This window comes from Cherax quadricarinatus, chromosome 11, assembly GCF_038502225.1.
Source record: "Cherax quadricarinatus isolate ZL_2023a chromosome 11, ASM3850222v1, whole genome shotgun sequence".
NCBI classification, from domain to species: domain Eukaryota; kingdom Metazoa; phylum Arthropoda; class Malacostraca; order Decapoda; family Parastacidae; genus Cherax; species Cherax quadricarinatus.
In genome coordinates this window covers 54460729-54482618 of record NC_091302.1, presented here as the reverse complement: position 1 = coordinate 54482618, position 21890 = coordinate 54460729, and the positions used below count along the sequence as shown (strand labels likewise).

General features: G+C 40.1%; 1 protein-coding gene across 11 annotated transcripts in view; it reads right to left on the bottom strand.

The window, feature by feature from the left end:
• Window positions 1–21890, bottom strand: part of LOC128687572 (uncharacterized) — an 83497-nt gene that overhangs the window by 32366 nt on the left and 29241 nt on the right. For 8 of the 11 annotated variants that reach the window (XR_008406860.2, XR_008406859.2, XM_053775064.2 and 5 more), the window contains exons 2-4: window positions 17115–17342; window positions 1958–2107; window positions 639–701 (exon numbers count right to left, since the gene is read on the bottom strand). Coding sequence is in view for 9 of the 11 variants with exons in the window: in XM_053775064.2 (XP_053631039.1) it covers window positions 639–701; window positions 1958–2107; window positions 17115–17319 (418 nt within the window). In the remaining 2 variants the exon portion in view is untranslated. Of the gene's footprint in view, window positions 1–638; window positions 702–1957; window positions 2108–2266; window positions 2373–17114; window positions 17343–21890 lie in introns of those variants that run through there. The other 3 variants (XM_053775069.2, XM_053775070.2, XM_053775071.2) reach the window with 3 other exon arrangements.

Sequence of the window (21890 nt, the reverse complement as noted above, 5' to 3'; positions counted from 1 at the left end):
TGAAAATGAAATGTTTATTTCCAGTAAACACAATGTGCAATTATTATAAAAATAGGTTATATACTGGTATGAATCAGACACTTGTGCAACACTTGGGTATCTTTATTGTGGAAACATTTCACCAACCAGCGGAGAAACGTCCACACAATAAAGATACCCAAGTGTTGCACAATTGTCTAATTCATCAAACTGTTGGTTCTCTGAATCAATTATCCACACATACTGGTATTATATGGATGTACAGGAAAGCCCCTGTTTATACAGGGCAGTTTCTGAAGCCTTAAAAGTGCCATCAAACTACAGGACACTGTTTTATTGCATTAAGATTATCTGAATGCTTTGGTATACATTATAACATTTTACATATCACATTAATATAACATTAGTAATACATTTAATTAATACTAAAATGGAGTGAAATTTTGCAGAAACAATTGCATTAAGAAAATTTTCATATTTCAGAGAGGAATTCAAATTAAACTTTTTGGAAAGCATTCTCTCTCCTATTCAATAGTCCAAATTAGAAATTATTTTAAGTCAAATTTAGAATTCTTTCTCCATCAGCAAATTCAGAATTTTCACAGAATTTCTGTAGAGGTTCAAACAAACGCAAGGAAAATCACAGAGGTATTTCTTACGGCTTTGGGGTCCATTTGTTGTGGAGTTGACTGATTTAGTAGAGTTGTCACTCAGCTCCTTATCTGTAAACCAAAATTAGTAGCTAAGTAAATGAAGAGATATTGCAGGAAAATTACAGTGTATTCACAAAAAGTGCTAAATCCATATGGGTCATTCAGCACTAAATGTACTACAAGTTATGGTAGTGAACTGGAGGGGTGTAGTTCACTATTATTATATTCATGGAAAGTGCTAAACCCTGTTTATATCAGCAGATATAAACAAGAAAAACATGGCCTTGCATACACAAGGTTGTCTCGACTCTGCCCTGAAAGAATTTATTTCTTATTTATTTTTATAACAATCACACACCAAGGGTTCTTGGTTTAATCCCTGGTACAGGTGGAAATGCAGGACATGTTTCCTTACACCTGCTGATCCTATTCACCTAGCAGCAAGCAGTATGGTATCTGGGTGTTAGCTAACTGGTGTGGGTCACATTCTAGGGGGTGGCAGTATATCTTAGATATGGCTGGGCTTTGCAATGTGCAGAGGTAGAATAATTCCTAGCCTGTAAAACTTGTGTAAAAAAATAAAATAACTTGCCCTTCCCACACATCTTGATCTAACCCACACATCCTTCCATACCCTTAAAACTACATCTATCCACCCTTCAACTGGAAGGAGTGCCTTGATGCTGGTTAACAGTTTTAGGATCCAAGGACTTGAATGTTTCCTGTTTCCCATGCACTGTATGAAGGCTACAGGTTTAGTGCTTCCCATGAAAATAATAATAATAATAATAATAATAATAATAATAATAATAATAATAATAATAATAATAATAATAATAATAATAATAATAATAATAATCATAAATTACACCCTTTCAACTCACTCCTACACCTCACAAGCAGTGTTAAGTGAACCATAAAGATTCAGCAATTTTTGTGAATATGATAATCCTTCAACTCACTCCTACAATCATCTAACTTACTATCACACCTTTATACAAATACAAATGTTTATTTCCTTGCTACATGACAACATGACTCCTAGTCAGTCACTCACTCATTCATCTTACTTCCACACCTCTACATCATTGTGACACACAAGACTATTCCTACACCTCTACAACATGCACCTACACTTAAGAAATTATGTGGCTTATACTGCTTGCCACCCATATCTTGCATCATATTAATCAACAGAAAACACACAAACACACATGATAAGGCTCTTGGAGCCGGGAGAATGCAGACCTAGTAGTGACCAGAGAATAGGGGGGCCAGGAGTTGTGACTCAACCCCTGCAACCAAACATAAGTGAGTACACTTACACACATACATAAAAAGTGTCATCTCACCAACAGAGGAGAACTCCTCCTGCAGACCGTCCAGGATGTCTTCTGCGATGACGTCGTCTGGTAGAAGATTGAGGTTAACGGACACTGCTTCACCATCTACCCTGTTGTCCACACCATTCACAGCTGAAAGTTTAATCATTGTCATTAAACTACATTCAAGAACAAAGAATCAGCAACACTTCAATGGGAGAGGAGAATACCTTAATGCTGGTGAAAGGGTTCTTAATGTACGGAATTAAAACTAGTTTACCTTTCCTAGGATTAAACCTGATTAACCCCCACCTCTTCCATTCCAGCGATGCTGTACGCTCCTTACAAGTTTTGTGGTTTCCAAAAGGGCACCGACATCAGAGTTCAACTGCAACATGCCTGGTTATGCAGAGCATTTTGGGCAGCACTAAATAACTTGTATATGATCTCTTACAGCAGTGATATATTTCCAGGAACTGGAGATAAGCTCCAGTTCCTTAGACTAATTCATATTACCTTTCATTCCCCAATAGTGTATGACTCCTAATGTTGTTTAGCACTACCCCATGAATATTTTTTTTAAACACATCAGTCATCTATGGGGGACAAGGTAACCAAATAAGGAAATACTGTACATTCACCATTAAAAGAAACATATTTACCTTCATTTATTTAACAGATGTCTTGATGTATGCACATTCCACGACAATGTGGGCAGTGGGCACCTACCACATGTCTTGAGGTGTGGTAGGCAGCTGTTCACGCGACCTTTCAACAGTTAATGTTGTAAATTCCTAAACTCTCCTTGAATTCCTCCAGATTGGCTGTCAGTGATTAACTATAAACTGCTTTTATGTATGTGTATGTATGTATGTATGTATGTATGTATGTATGTATGCATGCATGCATACATGTGTGAACAAATGAATGAATGCATGTATGCAATATATAAATACAAACAGATGGCTTGGGGCCTTCCATATAGTTCTGATGAAGACTGCATTCAGGAATCTAGAGGCCCACACCACATTTCCCCCGTTAATTTATTTGTAAGTTCGCATTTATATGAATATACGAGTCTCTGTAATTCCCATACATAGTATGTTAGTCCATTAAGCCACACAAATGCCAAATAGACTGGGCAGCCTGGTTCACAAGCCATGTTTCTTTCCCAGCCCGGGCACGTCAGTCAGCCTCAAGCATGGATTCAAGCTATTTCAATCTCCTCCTGTATGTTCTGACCTCTCAAGCGATTTTTGTATCAATGAACCACGCAGAAACAAACATGGCTTGTGAACCAGACTGTCCAGTCTCCCTGGACCCATTATGTACCTTTGTAATCTTTTGACTACCGCCCACAGGATGGGTATGGGGTGCATAATAAAGATATTAAACTAACCCAGTTTATTGTGGCATTTGTGTGGCCGAGTGGACTAGAGCGCTGCCTGAGAATCTTGACCATCCTCAGTATTAGTTTCAAATCCTGCTGACTGCGATCTATCTATTTATCTATCTATCTATCTATCTATCTATCTCTCTCTCTCTCTCTCTCTCACTCTCTCTCTCTCCCCACACTGGACCCATACCTTGGAGTCCAGCTTGCGCTAGACTTTGATCCAAGACAGCCAGCTTTCAGGGAGAAAGCTTACAGCTTTTCATCTCATCCCCTGCATGCATCAGCCTTACTAGAGATATTAACAATGCAAGGAATTCGCCTGCTCTTGAGAATTCCTTGCATTGTTAATATCTCTAGTAAGGCTGATGCATGCAGGGGATGAGATGAAAAGCTGTAAGCCTTCTCCCTGAGAGCTGGCTGCCTTGGATCAAAGTCTAGCGCAAGCTGGACTCCAAGGTATTGGTCTAGTGTGGGTAGATTGGTAAAGCACTGCGTACCTTGTTCCAAGGTTCGTAGGTTCGAGTCTCCTTCAGCCAGAGATCAATGTTTGTATGTATATATATATATATATATATATATATATATATATATATATATATATATATATATATATATATATATATATCAGCTGTAATGAATGACAGGCATGAGCTTTAAACTTTGCAGTGAAAAGGCAGTGGACATGGTCAATTTTGAGAATTTGTTGTGTGAATATTATACAGTTATGAGGGTAGAAATTAGAAGACAGTGTGGGGTTACTAACAGTACATGTATACCGTATTTTACGGTCAACACTATGCTCCAGTGTTGAAATGCCCCCCCCCCCCAATTCTGATTGGTTAAATTTGAGGAAAAGCAAAAGATAAACGGTATTTCGGCCACCAAGACACTAGTTAAATTTTCGAAACTTATTTTGGAAAGAAAATAGCGTCTTCGACGCCATAAAATACGGCAATTCAGAGGGTTGATATATTTTTCTAAGAGTTTTGTTAAAATGTATATTGCTCATGTCATCCTACTGATACAGATGTGCTCGTATAAAGTTCATGAGATGTGCATGTGTGTTCTGAAAACCCTATATATATATTCCACGTGTCAGCAATTCTGCAATCATATTAATGTTCCTGTAACTGGGGAGGGGGGCAAATTTCTGGCTGTTTCCTCTACATACATGAATGTGATCACATTCCTTAAATGGGATGCTGTAAACACCAAGGATGACTGTGGGGGTGGGGTGAAGGGGTAGTGAAATGCCTTGGTGAATTCTTCAATTAATAAGTGGTGAGAATCACAATGCCAAGGTCAGCTATCAGAAGTATAAGGGTGATAAAGGTGGCCCATGGCCTGGTAGACAGCGCTTTTCCTTCACACACTGAGTGTCCATGGTTTGAGTCCCGGCACGGGTGGAAATATTGAGTGTTTCCTTACACCTGTTGCCTCGTTCACCTAGTAAGCAAGTAGGTACCTGGGTGTTAGTCGACTGCCGTGGGTCGCATTCTGAGGGACAAATCGAGGACCCTAATGGAAATAAGACAGACAGTCCTTGATGATGCACTGCCTTTCCTGGGTTATCCTATGTGGCTAACCCTCCAGAGTTAAAATTCGGAACAAAATCTTATCTCTTATAGAGGCGCGCTAAACCTATAGGAATCATACAGAACCTAGGAAATGGGAGGATATCAGGTTTGATGTAAGGAATGTGAGGAATGTTTCATTTCCCTAGATCAAGTCATCACCTGCATCAAGGTATAACCTTCCTTGAAGAGAGATTGTTCAATCAATATTTATTCCCACAATGATACATGGTTTGTACAAAGTTGTACAGTATTACATCAATCACATTGCCATTTATACATACATAAATATATTATATACTACTGTATTATAATAAATATGAAGCCTATTTCCTCTTAAAATATTTATTTGTTGCATAATTAATGAATGCTTCAGAGAAAATACAATAAATCAAATCAAGTAAAACAAACCAGTTGTTGTTGTTGGTTTAACTGTTAACCAGAGTCAATGTTTACCTGGAGTTTACCTGGAGAGGGTTTCGGGGGTCAACGCCCTCGCGGTTCGGTTTGAGACCAGGCCTCATGGTGGATCAGGGTCTGATCAACCAGGCTGTTACTGAAGATTGAGACACTTATGCAACATATGGGAATCTTTATTCAGGAAACGTTTCGCCACACAGTGGCTTTATCAGTCCAATACAAAGCAGAAAGATGTAAGGAGAGGAGGAGTATGAGGTAATCAGTCCCTCAGTCTGAAGTCGATGTGTTCAGTCCATCAATCTTGTAGAATGTACAGCATAGGGCCGTAGACGCCTCACCTGACTATAGTATATAAGCCACGTCTACGGCCCTGTGCTATACATTCTACAAGATTGATGGACTGAACACAACGACTTCAGGCTGAAGGACTGATTACCTCATACTCCTCCTCTTCTTACACCTTCTGCTTTGTATTGGACTGATGAAGCCACTGTGTGGCGAAACGTTTCCTGAATAAAGATTCCCATATGTTGCATAAGAGTCTCAATCTTCAACTTGTCGGTTTTCCAAACCATTCATCACAGGCTGTTACTACTGGCCGCACGCAAGCTGACATACGAACCACAGCCCGGTTGGTCAAGTACTGACTTTAGGTGCCTGTCCAGTGCCTTCTTAAAGACAGCCAGGGGTCTATTGGTAATCCCCCTTATGTAGGCTGGGAGGCAGTTGAACAGTCTTGGGCCCCTGGCACTTATTGTGTTGTCTCTCAATGTACTCGTGGCACCCCTGTTTTTCATTGGGGGAATGCTGCATCTCCTGCCGAGTCTTTTTGCTTTCATAGGGAGTGATTTTCGTGTGCAGGTTTGGTACCAATCCCTCCAGGGCTTTCCAAGTGTATATTATCATGTATCTCTTTCGCCTGCGTTCCAGGAAATACAGATCAAGGACCTTCAACCGTTCCCAGTAATTTAGGTGCCTTCTCGTGCTTATATGTGCCGTGAAAGTTGTATTAATCCTTATCCTTACTTCCAGGGATAAAATATATTCCCCAAATGTTGGGAAGAATTATAAAAAAAGGAAAGAAACTTTAGTTCGAAAACTGAAACAGGAGCAATTGTTCCAAATTAAGTCAGGCCTCGTGCCAAGACTCCGGAAGAGGCAGATGCCCAGAGGCGGGGCCCAGGAGCTGTGAATCAACCCCTTCAATCACAAATAGGCGAGTACAAACTGGTGAGTACACACATTGTTTTACCAGTAACTGTAAGCTGACCCTCTCTTTAATGTTCATGGAAATAACTTAGTTCACTTTATTAATTCCATTATATTTCTTTCTATTGTAAGTGATTTTCACAGCTGAGTTATTTGGATATTTTAATTTTTAAGATTATAATCATGACTGATTTCTACTGTGACTGACAGCTAGGCTTTAAATATTAAGATATTACAAGGACCTTAATGAAAATAAGTCACTGACTTTTTTTGAGCTATACTACTTTACACTATGCATGATAATTGTACTTGTGTACCTGTACCAAACATTCATACTTACAGGAAGACCAGGAACTGTGACTCGACTCCTGCAACCACATATAAGTGAGGAGTACATACTGAGTCAGCAATCGGCTTCCCCCAGACTATAGAAATTCAGAGCGGAAAAAGGAACTATGTATGGCGCATATCTTATAACTCTCGCCTGAGTATCGCTGACAAATTTACCCCTTTCTCCCTGAGACACTATCTTATTTTGCCCGCTACCCACATTAATGCAGGGGGACCCATTCACCATCTCCATTTTCCGCTCTGCGGATGTTAAACATTTCTTTGTGGTTAGTTACTGAACTGAAGTGAGTGTAGGTGTCTCGCTCTGCTAGGCAAGGGAGTCCACTGATAATGTGAGAAGTCACGAAAACGCTTGGAATTTCACTACTCTCACAGTGGTTGTTTTGCATATTTTAAAAATCACCTGTTTACTGTGATCTTATTGCATATATATATATATATATATATATATATATATATATATATATATATATATATATATATATATATATATATATATATATATATATATATAGTTAAATTTTAAAGTGGTAACAAATTTAAAAACTACGTTTAAACAATATAAACATGCACAAGCAGAAGCTGTCAGTGACAAATATGACCTTAAACGACTCATGGATATCACACACGTAACCTTCAACAAAAATAAAAATTTTGAGCTCCCACTGAGGAAGCCACAATTTCTATGAAAAATTAGTAAAAACAATCTGCTGAGAAATGTGGTATAAAGAATAATAATTTGACAAATAAAAGCAAGGGAAAGGAATAAACAAAGGGAGGTTATAAAAAAGAAGAGAATGATACAAATACTTTAACATCATGAATATTCTGGTGGCCCGGTGGTCTGGTGGCTAAAGCTCCCGCTTCACACACGGAGGGCCCGGGTTCGATTCCCGGCGGGTGGAAACATTTCGACACGTTTCCTTACACCTGTTGTCCTGTTCACCTAGCAGCAAATAGGTACCTGGGTGTTAGTCGACTGGTGTGGGTCGCATCCTGGGGGACAAGATTAAGGACCCCAATGGAAATAAGTTAGACAGTCCTCGATGACGCACTGACTTTCTTGGGTTATCCTGGGTGGCTAACCCTCCGGGGTTAAAAATCCGAACGAAATCTTATCTTATCTTATCTTATCTTCTTCAGTTTCTTTTTGAGAGCAAAGCTGAACATATTAAACGAGGCTTCTGGTTGGAAAACGATGTTATCTCCTAAATAAAAACATCAACCCAGTTTATAAGTTAGAGAAAGTGAGATCAAGTACCCAGCAGATGTTCTATCAACAACTTTCTCATGAGAACTTTCTTGGTGACGCTTGTAGGTTACTTCCTCGTTTGTCATAGTAATGTGCGGATCCACTGCTCCTCTCAGGCTTCACTGGTAAATTTTCCCTTTTTTCTCCTTGAGATTCTAGTTAGTTCCTTATTTTTGCAACTAATCTTTGCTTAACACATTATCAAGGAAGGTAATTATCCATGCGCTGGTCCTTCAAGGCTGAGGGACTGTCATATCTGTCTCTTCTATACTGAGAGTTACAAACGTCTCATCAAAAAAGATACCAAAGAGTTACACATGTGTTTTACTCATCTACTTGTCAGTATTGTATATTATTAATAATGATACACTAACTTTACTGCAAGTTTTACTTCGAACTCTTTCGGAAGTTAGTTTAATATCTTCATTATGAACCTCCTACCCATCCTGTGGGTGATACCTGGAGAGGGTTTCGGGGGTCAACGCCCCCGCGACCCGGTCTGTGACCAGGACTCATGGTGGATCAGGGCCTGATCAACTAGGCTGTTACTGTTGACAGTTAAAATATTACAAAGGCACATAGGTAATGGTAACTAAGCAAGTTACAGTGATAATGAATTATTTACAAGTTTTTGATCTGGTTATAATCAAAAATTGTCTGTTAATATAGACATGAAATCAGTCACATAAGCATTACAACGTAGTTTATACGTGCCCTAAGTACACAATGGAGGAGGAGCTTGGACATGGGTGAAATTCCACAGTCACTTAAAACAACGGATATAGCCCCACTCCATAAAGGTGGCAGCAAAGCATTAGCTAAGAACTATAGACCAATAGCTCTAATGTCCCACATCATAAAAATCTTTGAAAGAGTGCTAAGAAGCAGGATTGCAAACCACCTGGATTCCCAAAAAACTGCACAATCCAGGGCAACATGGGTTCAGGGCAGGTCGCTCCTGCCTCTCACAACTACTGGATCACTATGATATGGTCTTGGATGCACTGGAAGAAAATCAGAATGCAGATGTAATATACACAGATTTTGCAAAAGCGTTTGACAAATGCGATCATGGTGTAACAGCGCACAAAATACGTGCTAAAGGAATAACTGGCAAAGTGGGGAGATCGATCTTCAACTTCCTAACCAATCGAACACAGAGTTAAATCGGAGGCTACCATAGTGAAGAGCTCTGTTCCACAAGGCACAGTACTCGCCCCCATCCTGTTCCACATCCTCATATCAGACATAGACAGAGATGTAACCCACAGCACCGTATCATCCTTTGCAGACGATACAAGGATCTACATGAGACTGTCATCTATTGAGGACACGGTTAACCTCCAAGAAGATATAAACAAAGTTTTCCAGTGGGCAACGGAAAACAATATGATGCTCAATGAGGACAATTCCAACTACTCCGTTATGGAAAACTGGAGGAGATAATAACTAGAACAGAGTATATTACAAACTCTGGCCATACAATAGAGCGGAAAAATAATGTAAGGGACGTGGGAGTAGTAATGTCTGAGGATCTCTTTCAAGGATCACAACAGTGCCACGATCACAGGTGCAAAGAAAATGATAGGATGGATAATGAGAACGTTCAAAACGAGAGATGCCAAGCCAATGATGATCCTTTTCAAATCACTTGTTTTCTCTAGGCTGGAATACTGCTGTACATTAACATCTCCGTTCAAAGCAGGTGAAATTGCAGATCTAGAGAGTGTACAGAGAACCTTTACTGCACGTGTAAGTTCTGTCAAGCACCTTAACTACTGGGAACGCTTGGAAGCACTTGACTTGTACTCGTTGGAACGCAGGAGAGAGAGATATATCATAATGTACACTTGGCAAATACTGGAAGGAATGGTCCCAAATCTGCACACAGAAATCACTCCCTACGAAAGTAAAAGACTGGGCCGGCGATGCAAAATACCCCCAATTAAAAGTAGGGGCGCCATTGGTACACTAAGAGAAAACACCATAAGTGTCCGGGGCCCAAGACTGTTCAACAGCCTCCCACCAAGCATAGGGGGAATTACCAATAAACCCCTGGCTGCCTTCAAGAGAGAGCTGGACAGATACCTAAAGTCAGTGCCGGATCAGCCGGGCTGTGGTTCGTACGTTGGACTGCGTGCGGCCAGCAGTAACAGCCTGGTTGATCAGGCCCTGATCCACCGGGAGGCCTGGTCGTGGACCGGGCTGCGGGGGTGTTGATCCCCGGAATAACCTCTAGGTAGACTCCAGGTAAAGTATAGTTGAATTCAAACAAGCTTACGTGGTTGTGAGTCATTAACAATTGGCAAAATCAGGGTATTTTTCCAGAATGGTCAGTAACATGCCACTGGATAAAATGCTATGACATTTCTTGAACATTTGTAAGCGAGTTGCCTCTGAATTCATTTTTTTTCATTCCAGTACATAATGATGTGTCAACGGTTCGTCTGGCAAAGTTTACATTTAGTCATGTCTGCATCAGTTAGTGGCGCATTCTTCCATAGGTAACTGTAGCCCAAGTCCTCGCCATAGTAGCTCTTCCAGGAGATCCGGAGTTGTTACCTTCTCAGCGTTGAGAATATTCGGCTCTTAATAGCAACACACAACAGATAATGCATCTATATAAAGGTTACAACGATCTGGTCAGGACCCAATGACGGACCAACAAATCTATATAGTTAAAAGTCATATATACAGAGAGTTATTATAATCATAACTAAGCGCTAAACCCACAAGGGTCATACAGCGCTGCAGGGTAGGGCATGCTAAAGGTTTAATATGCTTGATCAGAGACTAGCTAGGATGAAGAATATAACAGGTAGAATTAGTAAGGGCGGTGTATTGTGTATAGAGAAGCCAGTGACTCCCAGCAATCATACATGACACTTGACACACATGGAAGCGGAAGGCAGGAAGATGACTGACCCCAAGCAGTCATTCATGTCTCCCACCCAGGCAGCGTCATCCGAAAATGAAGAAACATTTAGTAATTTATACAGATGAAGCTACCAGCCCCTTTCTCCCGGCATTTTAGTCGCCTCCGACACAGATGGCTTACGGAGGAAGGATTCTTCTCCCTCCCTCTATGTACAGTGATATAATGACTGTGCTTAGATCACTACCTCTCCTCCCTCCTAGCCAGGGAGCTGGCTAGGAGAGAGGGAGGTAGTGACCTAAGCACAGTCATTCATGTCACTATACATAAAGGGAGGGAAGGAAGGTTACTGACCTTAAATATAGTCATTCATATCTCTATACATAGAGGGAGGGAGGTTAGTGACCCTAAACAGTAATTCAAGTCAATATACATAAAGGAAGGGGACGAGAGAGGGAGGTTAGTGACACTAAGCACGTCATTTTTCTCTTAAATGTACCTCGTCGTCTCACATACCACACAAATGCTGCAGCCTCATTAACAGTATTCAAAGTTTGAATTTAGTATTTTGTTCTAGCTTTTTAACTTGATATAACACTCTTCTTATGGATATATATACAGTACATTTTATTATATTAATAAGGCCGATATATACACATTAGTGAAAAGCAATAATGCAACGTTATTTACTATTACAAATAAAACTAATTTAGCATTTTATGTAAATACGGTGATTCAGATTATTTGTATAGAAAATAGTTTTAGTAAGCGGTGAGCAGGGACGTTGAAATAAGTTAAATACGTTTGCTAGTGGTGAGCACAGACGTTAAGATAAATGTTTGCTAGTGGTGAGCACAGACGTTAAGATAAATATGTTTGCTAGTGGTGAGCACAGACGTTAAGATAGGTTAAATATGTTTGCTAGTGGTGAACAGAGACGCTGAGATAGGTTAAAATAGGTTTGGTGAGAGTTAAGAGTCGAGAGAGTAGCTGCTGTCAGTTATAATGGCAGATTATTTTTATATGGAATCGCTAAACTCGAAGAGGTTATCCAACGCTTTGGGAACGCGATGGATTCACTATTCTTCTCAAACTCCCTCCCTCCCTCTCTCTCTCTCTCTGACAATAACATGTCATAAAACACATCAACAGTTTAGTTCGCTCCTGCATCCCAATTTCCATTACATTACGTAATGGGTCTGGGAATTGAGGGAACGAGTAAATTGGAAGAACAACTGGCTGAAACTGTGTTGCTTAAATAACTGGATGTGGCACAGCAAGAGCAAGACGAGTAGAGGCTCTCTTTGCACTGCAACCCACTGTTGTAAATACAAAATCTCAATGTACTCACGAAATCGTAATGACACGATTGCAAGCAAACCATACCACGGGTGGGGTTTGATCCCGCGGGATCAAACCCCACCCGTGGTATGGCTTGTTTCTCAATGTACTGTTTGCAAAGACATAAAATAAATAAAGTGCAGTTGTGGCAACCATATGCGCACTACTTGTTGAGGCCTACTGGACGACACGAGGCTTGTTAAGGCAACATTTAACTTAAACACTAACATCAAATATAATTTAATCCCCCCAAAAAGCCATTAAAATAAACCTATCATGTATATACACCGAGAGATATACACGCCTAGGTATATACAGAATAAACACCTGGGCTCAACAAGCAAAAAAAAAAAAAAATGAGCAACACAATTCTTGAAGTGTTCGCTCATACTGCTGTACGTCAAGGTAAGCAGTGTTTTGCAATGACTCGCTCAAATTTGTTGCCTAGGCAGTGACTATTGCACAGATCTTTATTTGCTCATCCTCATGCCCCTCAAAATGCGCACTGGCTTGCCGTGAAATTAAAAAATACAAGCTGAGCACCTCTTCTCCCCCCCCCCCCACACACACGATAACGCGCTCATGGAGCATGGAGAAAGTGGACCTAATAGCGACTAGCGAAAAAGGCGGGGTCAGGAGCTGTGATTCGACCCCTGCAACCACAAATAAGTGAGTACACACATATTGAGAATGGCGTAGTAGTAGAGGCAAAGTCTGAACCAAAATTGTTTCATAGCCATATCAGAAGACGACTGTAAAAGATCATGTAATTCAGCCAAGAAGGAAGGATGAGAGCTTATGAAAACTGACAAGGAAGTTTGTGAAGATATTCATCAAACGATTTAAAGAGGTCTTTTCAGTGGAAGCAGGGAAAATACAGAAAGCCTAGGGAACATGGTACACCAACAGTACTAAACAACATACACAGAACAGAGTAAGAGGTCAAGAAACTTTTGATGGACGTGGATACATCAAAAGACATGACAAGGTGTCGCCATGGATTCTCCAAGAGGAAAATCATTGTCCAAACACTAGCTAAAACAAGTCAATGGATATGGTACAGTTGCTAGAGATCTGGAAGACAACACATGTAGTCCCCATACTTAAAAAACGCTGACAGACGCGTTGAAATAGAGACCAGTTTCTCTGATATGTATACTATGCAAGGTAATGGAGAAGATAATCAAGAGAGAAGCAGAACACCGGGAGAGATGTGGTTTTACAAACAATAAGAGCACGGGTTCCAAGATGGCATATCTGAGCTTACCAATCTATTGTTCTACAATAGAGTAATAGATGTGAGACAAGACAGAGTGACAGGTTGTTGCTGTTCTATTGTATTGACAAAGCACCAGAATCTTTTGTTTATTCAGTGCTTTAAATATATTCCGCTTTTAACATGTAACAAACTTACACTATCAATACCAACTAGCTACTGTCGTTACCAATTATCTCATAATACATAAATAAAAACCACAATACAAGTAAACCAACTTAAAATCTATATTTCACATAACGAAATCCAAGTCCATAAAATATCAATGTCATCGGCCAGGAGTGTGAGCAAATTTAGATGAAAGAGGAAATATCCCCACCATTTATGCCGAAAGAGTTGCTGGGTTTCGCAAGTAATCTACAGGAAGAGTGGCAAGCCTTCGCAGAGGACCTCCCTATCACTAGGAATAAACTACAAACCTCACCACCGTGTTAAGGTGACTCAGCGTCGAGAAACAAAAGGGATGGGCGGAATGCATTTTCGTAGACTACTCTAAAGCATCTGATAAAGTTCCCTCCACGAACTTGGAAAAGTGCTAGATAACTCATTACAACTGTGACCAGGTGTGGACGTGTCAGTGGCTCATTACTTTGTAATTTGTTCATGATCGTAACCATGTATAGGAGTGTAGATGGTTCATTATTACCGTTGTAACGTCACGATTGTGACCTGATCTACCTGGAGTTCATTACCTTTGTAACTAGTTCAGTTATCATAACTTTGGGGTCCAGTCCCTGGACCCATTATGTACCTCTGTAATCTTTTGACTACCGCCCACAGGATGGGTATGGGGTGCATAATAAAGATATTAAACTAACTAGGTGCAGGCAGGAATATCAGGGAAAGTACTCTGGTGGATCAATGAGTACAGTGGGAATGGAAACAAGAAGTTATTGTCGGGGAAGGGATATCAATAGATAAGAGAACAATCAAGGCTCGGTATTAGGACCAGTGATGTTTATAGTTTATGTGAATGCCATTCCAGGTGGGATTAAATCATATATATTCCTGTTTGCTGGTGATGTAAAACTAATAATAATAAAAACAGATGAGGAAAGAGGACATGCTCCAAATAGATCTAGACAAACCTTATGACTTATCAGATAAGTAGATGCTTGAATTCAACCCAGGCAAATACCAGATAATGAAGAGTGAGGAAGGAGCAAGACCGTACACGGAGTAAAAACTCGATCTAAAGAGGCTGCAGTTCTCACAAAGACATAGGGGTGAGAACAGAGCCCAGTATTATGCCAAAGGCTCATATCAACCGAAAAAAACTCAGCAGCCAAAGCTCGGCTAGCAAATATAAGAGTGGCCTTCAGGAATCTCAACAAAGATTCATTCCGGGCCCTTTATATATATGTCAGGCTCAGTATGGAACGCATGTCAAGAAACTGAAGCAAGTATACAACGAAGCTTGTTCCAGAACTAAGTGGTACGAAATAAAAGAAGCTAACAAAATTGAATCTAACGACACTGGAGGACAGAAGAACCAGGAAGACATGATAATAACATGCAAAATACTCAAGAGAAATTGATAGGGTGGACAGATAAGATAAGATTTCGTTCGGATTTTTAACCCCGGAGGGTTAGCCACCCAGGATAACCCAAGAAAGTCAGTGCGTCATCGAGGACTGTCTAACTTATTTCCATTGGGGTCCTTAATCTTGTCCCCCAGGATGCGACCCACACCAGTCGATTAACACCCAGGTACCTATTTGTTGCTAGGTGAGCAGGACAATAGGTGTAAGGAAAAAGTGTCGGGATTTCCACCCTCCGGGAATCGAACCCGGGCCCTCCGTGTGTGAAGCGGGAGTTTTAGCCACCAGACCAAAGAAACAGATATTCGGGGACAAAGCTGGAAGTTAATTAAAGAAACAGATGAGCCACATGGATATCAGGAAGTATTTTTTTCATTCTCAGAGTGATCAGGAAGTAGAATGCTCTCGATGAAGAAGTGGTAGAGGCAGGCTTCACATACAGTTGTTAAGAGCAGATTAAACAGACCCACAAGGCTAGGAGGGAGTGAATCTAGCAAGCTCAGAGTCCGGGTCAGGAGCTAAGACTCGACCCCTGCAGCCACATATAGGTGAGTATACACACACACACACACGTGAGTATACACACACACACACACACACAAGTGAGTATACACACACACATACTGACATATTTAACAAATAGTGTCTATTAACAACACCTCTGAAAATGGTAATTACTGCACACTACTTGTCACTAAGCAAAGTCTTCTCCATTGTGTCTATGCCAGTAGTCTCATAACAGTGTTGAAAACTTTATGGATATCTGAATGGCCAAGACTTAGCGCTTTCTATAGTAATAATAATAATAATAATAATAATAATAATAATAATAATAATAATAATAATAATATAATAATAATAATAACAATAATAATAATAATAATATAATAATAATAATAACAATAATAATAATAATAATAATAATAATAATAATAATAATAATAATAATAATTACAGCCCGCAGTGCTCCTTGTTTATAACTTTGAAATATTCTCAAATACGCTAAGAATCAAAGTAGACTCACCATATTTATATCCTGGGGTATGACGTCATTTCTTATTTAGAGGTAAAGTTTAGTCAGTATTGTTGTGATGAGTAAGTCTGGTGATGTAAATTATTATGATAATAAAAAATAAGTTCTTAACCCACAAAGGTCATACAGCGCCCGGCGATGTAATGTTTACTGCCAATACTGTGTGGATGAGTAAGTCTGGTAATGTAGTCTATACTCAGTATTGTGGTGATGAGTAAATCTGGTAAAGTCTATGGTCAGTACTGTTGTGATGAGTAAGTCTGGTGATGTAAAGTCTAAGTATGGTCAGTATTGTTGTGATGATTAAGAGTGGTAATGTAAAGTCTAGGGTCAGTACTGTTGTGATGAGTAAGTCTGGCGATGTAAAGTATGATCAGTACTGTTGTGATGAGAAAGTCTGGAGAGTTTCTCATGCTCACCTTCCATCATGCGGGTAGTGGGGTATGGGTGTTGAAGTTGGTGAAAAGGGCTCTTGATCCAAGAAAATAGTTACTCCACCACTTTCTTGGATCAAACTCGATTACCTCCAATTTCCTATGTGCTTTATGACCCTTACAGGTTTAGTGCATCCCATGATTATAATAATAATTACTTCTCATTTAGTTCGTTTAATATCTTTATTATGCACCGCCATACCCATCCTATGGGCGGTAGTCCACAGGATGGGTATGGGAGTGACGGATACAGCGTACGTAAGAACTATCGAATTAAGCAACAGCAGAAGCAATAGTAATAATAATAATAATGCAAAGGGGTGAAGATGTAGTTTGGAGGACCATCTGACAGCTATTGCCTGAATGACGGTGAATGTGTTTCCTCTCTTTTGGGGGTCACTACCTCAGCTGGTGGCGGCCCATATTAAAATACTACTACTACTAATAATAAAACTTACCTTCATACTGCAATTTCTTCACAAATGCTTCAATTTCGTTAACGGAGATGTCATGGTTGGAGGTGGTGTGGTACTCGTGTGAGAGACTGGCAGCTTGGCCAGCAGGTACCAACAGTAGAAGAGCTGCTATATACACCAGTCTGGGCACCCAACACTCTCCATTTGCACAACCACTGGGAACACCTCCTCGCCATACATGCCCCATCCTTAGTCCTGACAGTCCTCGTACTATTGGGGAAAAATGATTTTGGTATTGTCAAAAATTTTATACGCTGTATTACATTGTGTTTGATGCCAATGAAAAGTTCTTAATACAATAAAATGCAGCTGACTTCCCTTTCGTTGGATCAAAACTTACTAACAAAATAAACAAAGCAATTTCATTTTCCAAATACAGACCTACAGAAATTGTTACAAAATTGAGCTACATTTATTTCATATATTGTGAAAAGTGGCTGGTTATGTAGGGTATTTCGATTATTATTATTATTATAATCAAAAAGAAGCGCTAAGCCACAAGGGCTATACAGCGCTGCAGGGCAGGAAGGAAGCGAGGGCATCAGGTGGCAGGGTATTTCGAACAGACTAAGATGAGATCTTACAAGTACTGGAAATTATTTAGTTGAAGAGTTAAAGTTAAAATTTTAGAATCCTAAGTTTAATATTGCTAACTGATCCGACAAGATTATTGATATTATCATTACTACAATCAAAACTAAGCGCTAAATCCACAACATTTGTAATGATAATTTTAATTAGTAATACTGTATATTAAATCAGTAATATTGTTAAGTAGTGATAGTAATGTAAAACGGTACTTGTGGCTCCGTTGGTAGCGTCCTCAGCTCATACACAGATGGGATCACTCCCCGGCTCGGGAGAAATGTTAAACAATACAAATAACATTATTATTATACTAATATTATAATTATTATCATCACTTGACGACTAATTCATTCATGCAATGAACCTCTGACATGTTCCTAACATCACCGGCCTACCATCAGAACACACACTGAAGCAACGATTATTTTCCAATGCTCATTTCCTTGATCAACAAATCTACAGCCTTAGAAATATCTTCCAGCAGAACCAAACAACCTTCTGTATCTCTGGGTCCTGGATAACACATGTACATACATCATGAGTTCAGCATCGCCACTAAACATTGGATGATTCATCAACTGTTCTTTGATATTATTTGATGTTATAGATGAACGAACGAATCATATTTTTCAACTTTGTAGTATTATCATGTTTCATTAACTAGGTGCAGCTGTACCTATTATTAGTGGCTTGCTAAAATAACTCCGGAGAAAACTAATTACGTTTACCTTCCAGCGAGCACTACTAGTGTTGACCGTAACTACAAATATTTGAGTAAAATGCATTGTTGGTTTCAATACATGTGCAAACGTTTTTATTACGGCAATCTAACATTTTTTTATTAATATGCTGCAAGACAGCTAATGTATCCACAGTTGTCAGGATATCAAACATGTGTATGATACCAGGGTCATCAAGGCTACATATAGCCTACTCGCCTCCACTCAAAAATACTTTAATCTCTTAAAAAAAAGGTATGAAATTAACCTCTCAATGTATATACATCACGAGACATATACACTTCTCAGTCTTTATACACCAAGAAGCACACATTGTGTATTACGCTGTGAAGCATACATCGTGTATTACAGAGAAGCATACACCGTGTATTACACAGAGAAGCAAACACCGTGTATTACAGAGAAGCAAACACCGTGTATTACACAGAGAAGCATACACCGTGTATTACAGAGAAGCATACACCGTGTATTACACAGAGAAGCAAACACCGTGTATTACAGAGAAGCATACACCGTGTATTACACAGAGAAGCAAACACCGTGTATTACACAGAGAAGCATACACCGTGTATTACACAGAGAAGCATACACCGTGTATTACACAGAGAAGCATACACCGTGTATTACACAGAGAAGCAAACACCGTGTATTACACAGAGAAGCATACACCGTGTATTATACAGAGAAGCATACACCGTGTATTACAGAGAAGCATACATCGTGTATTACACTGAGAAGCATACATCGTGTATTACAGAGAAGCATACACCGTGTATTACACAGAGAAGCATACACCGTGTATTACACAGAGAAGCAAACACCGTGTATTACACAGAGAAGCATACACCGTGTATTATACAGAGAAGCATACACCGTGTATTACAGAGAAGCATACACCGTGTATTACACTGAGAAGCATACACCGTGTATTACACTGAGAAGCATACACCGTGTATTACACTGAGAAGCATACACCGTGTATTACACAGAGAAACATACACCCTTTATTACACTGAGAAGCATACACCGTGTATTGCACTGAGAAGCATACACCGTGTATTACACAGAAAAGCATACACCATGTATTACACAGAGAAGCATACACCGTGTATTACACAGAGAAGCATACACCGTGTATTACACAAAGAAGCATACACCGTGTATTACACAAAGAAGCATACATCGTGTATTACATTGGAATCGTTCAAGACTCTTTACACCATATACGTCAGGCCCATATTGGAGTATGCAGCACCAGTTTGGAATCCACACCTGGTCAAGCACGTCAAGAAATTAGAGAAAGTGCAAAGGTTTGCAACAAGACTAGTCCCAGAGCTAAGGGGATCGACCTATGAAGAAAGGTTAAGGGAAATCGGCCTGACGACATTGGAGGACAGGAGGGTCAGGGGAGACACGATAACGACATATAAAATACTGCGAGGACACAGAAACAAGGGGTCACAATTGGAAGTTGAAGACTCCTATAAGTCAAAGGTATGTTAGGAAGTATTTCTTCAGTCATAGAGTTGTCAGGAAGTGGAATAGCCTAGAAAGCGACGTAGTGGAGGATGGAACCATACATAGTTTTAAGACGAGGTTTGATAAAGCTTATGGAGCAGGGAGAGGACCTATTAGCAAACAGTGAAGAGGCAGGGCCAGGAGCTATGAATCGACCCCTGCAACCACAAATAGGTGAGTACAAAGAGGTGAGTACAGAGCATACATCGTGTATTACACAGTGAAGCATACACCGTGTATTACACAGAGAAGCATACACCGTGTATTACACAGAGAAGCATACACCGTGTATTACACAGAGAAGCATACACCGTGTATTACATAAGCATACACCGTGTATTACACAAACTTACACCGTGTATCACAGAAACATACACCGTGTATTACACAAACTTATACCGTGTATTACACAAACATATACCGTGTATTACACAAACATACACCGTGTATTACACATACACCGTGTATTACACAAACATACACCGTGTATTACACAAACATACACCGTGTATTACACAAACATACACCGTGTATTACACGAACATACACCATGTACTACACACAGGCATATTATACACATCTCGATCACAAATAGAATATAACTTTTATGAACAAACTTTTTACAAATATAAAATATACGAAAAGTTGTTTCAGCACAAACTGCTCGATGGAGCCACCTTCCATTTCCTTGGATTAAACGTAATTACCTCCCATTCCTCAGGCGCTGTATGACTTACGTTTATATCAATTTGTTGACTTTGTTCATTACCACTGCTTATTAACACATTATTTTGCACCAAATTTCATCATTACACCAACATATCCAGTTGTCTTGTTATATTATTTTCCTCCCACAACACAACTCACAGCAGCATGTGGTAAGTTTATTGCGATCACACCATCAGTTGTGTGATAGTAGATGAAGTACGAGCTACAATGACAGAAGAGCTAACATTCTCACTGGCAGCTAACAGTGTGACAGTGTGTGACAGAAGAGCTAACATCCTTACTGGCAGCTAACAGTGTAACAGTGTGACAGAAGAGCTAACATGCTCACTGGCAGCTAACAGTGTGACAGAAGAGCTAACATCCTTACTGGCAGCTAACAGTGTGACAGTGTGACAGAAGAGCTAACATCCTCACTGGCAGCTAAAAGTGTGACAGTGTGTGACAGAAGAGCTAACATCCTTACTGGCAGCTAACAGTGTGACAGTGTGGCAGAAGAGCTAACATCCTCGCTGGCAGCTAACAGTGTGACAGTGTGACAGAAGAGCTAACATCCTCACTGGCAGCTAAAAGTGTGACAGTGTGTGACAGAAGAGCTAACATCCTTACTGGCAGCTAACAGTGTGACAGTGTGACAGAAGAGCTAACATCCTCACTGGCAGCTACAAGTGTGACAGTGTGTGACAGAAGAGCTAACATCCTTACTGGCAGCTAACAGTGTGACAGAAGAGCTAACATCCTCACTGGCAGCTAACAGTGTGACAGAAGAGCTAACATCCTTCCTGGCTGCTACCAGTGTGACAGAAGAGCTAACATCCTCACTGGCAGGTAACAGTGTGACAGAAGAGCTAACATCCTCACTGGCAGCTAACAGTGTGACAGAAGAGCTAACATCCTCACTGGCAGATAACAGTGACAGAAGAGCTAACATCCTCACTGGCAGCTAACAGTGTGACAGAAGAGCTAACATCCTCACTGGCAGCTAACAGTGTGACAGAAGAGCTAACATCCTCACTGGCAGCTAACAGTGTGACAGAAGAGCTAACATCCTCACTGGCAGCTAACAGTGTGACAGAAGAGCTAACATCCTCACTGACAGCTAACAGTGTGACAGAAGAGCTAACATCCTCACTGGCAGCTAACAGTGTGACAGAAGAGCTAACATCCTCACTGGCAGCTAACAGTG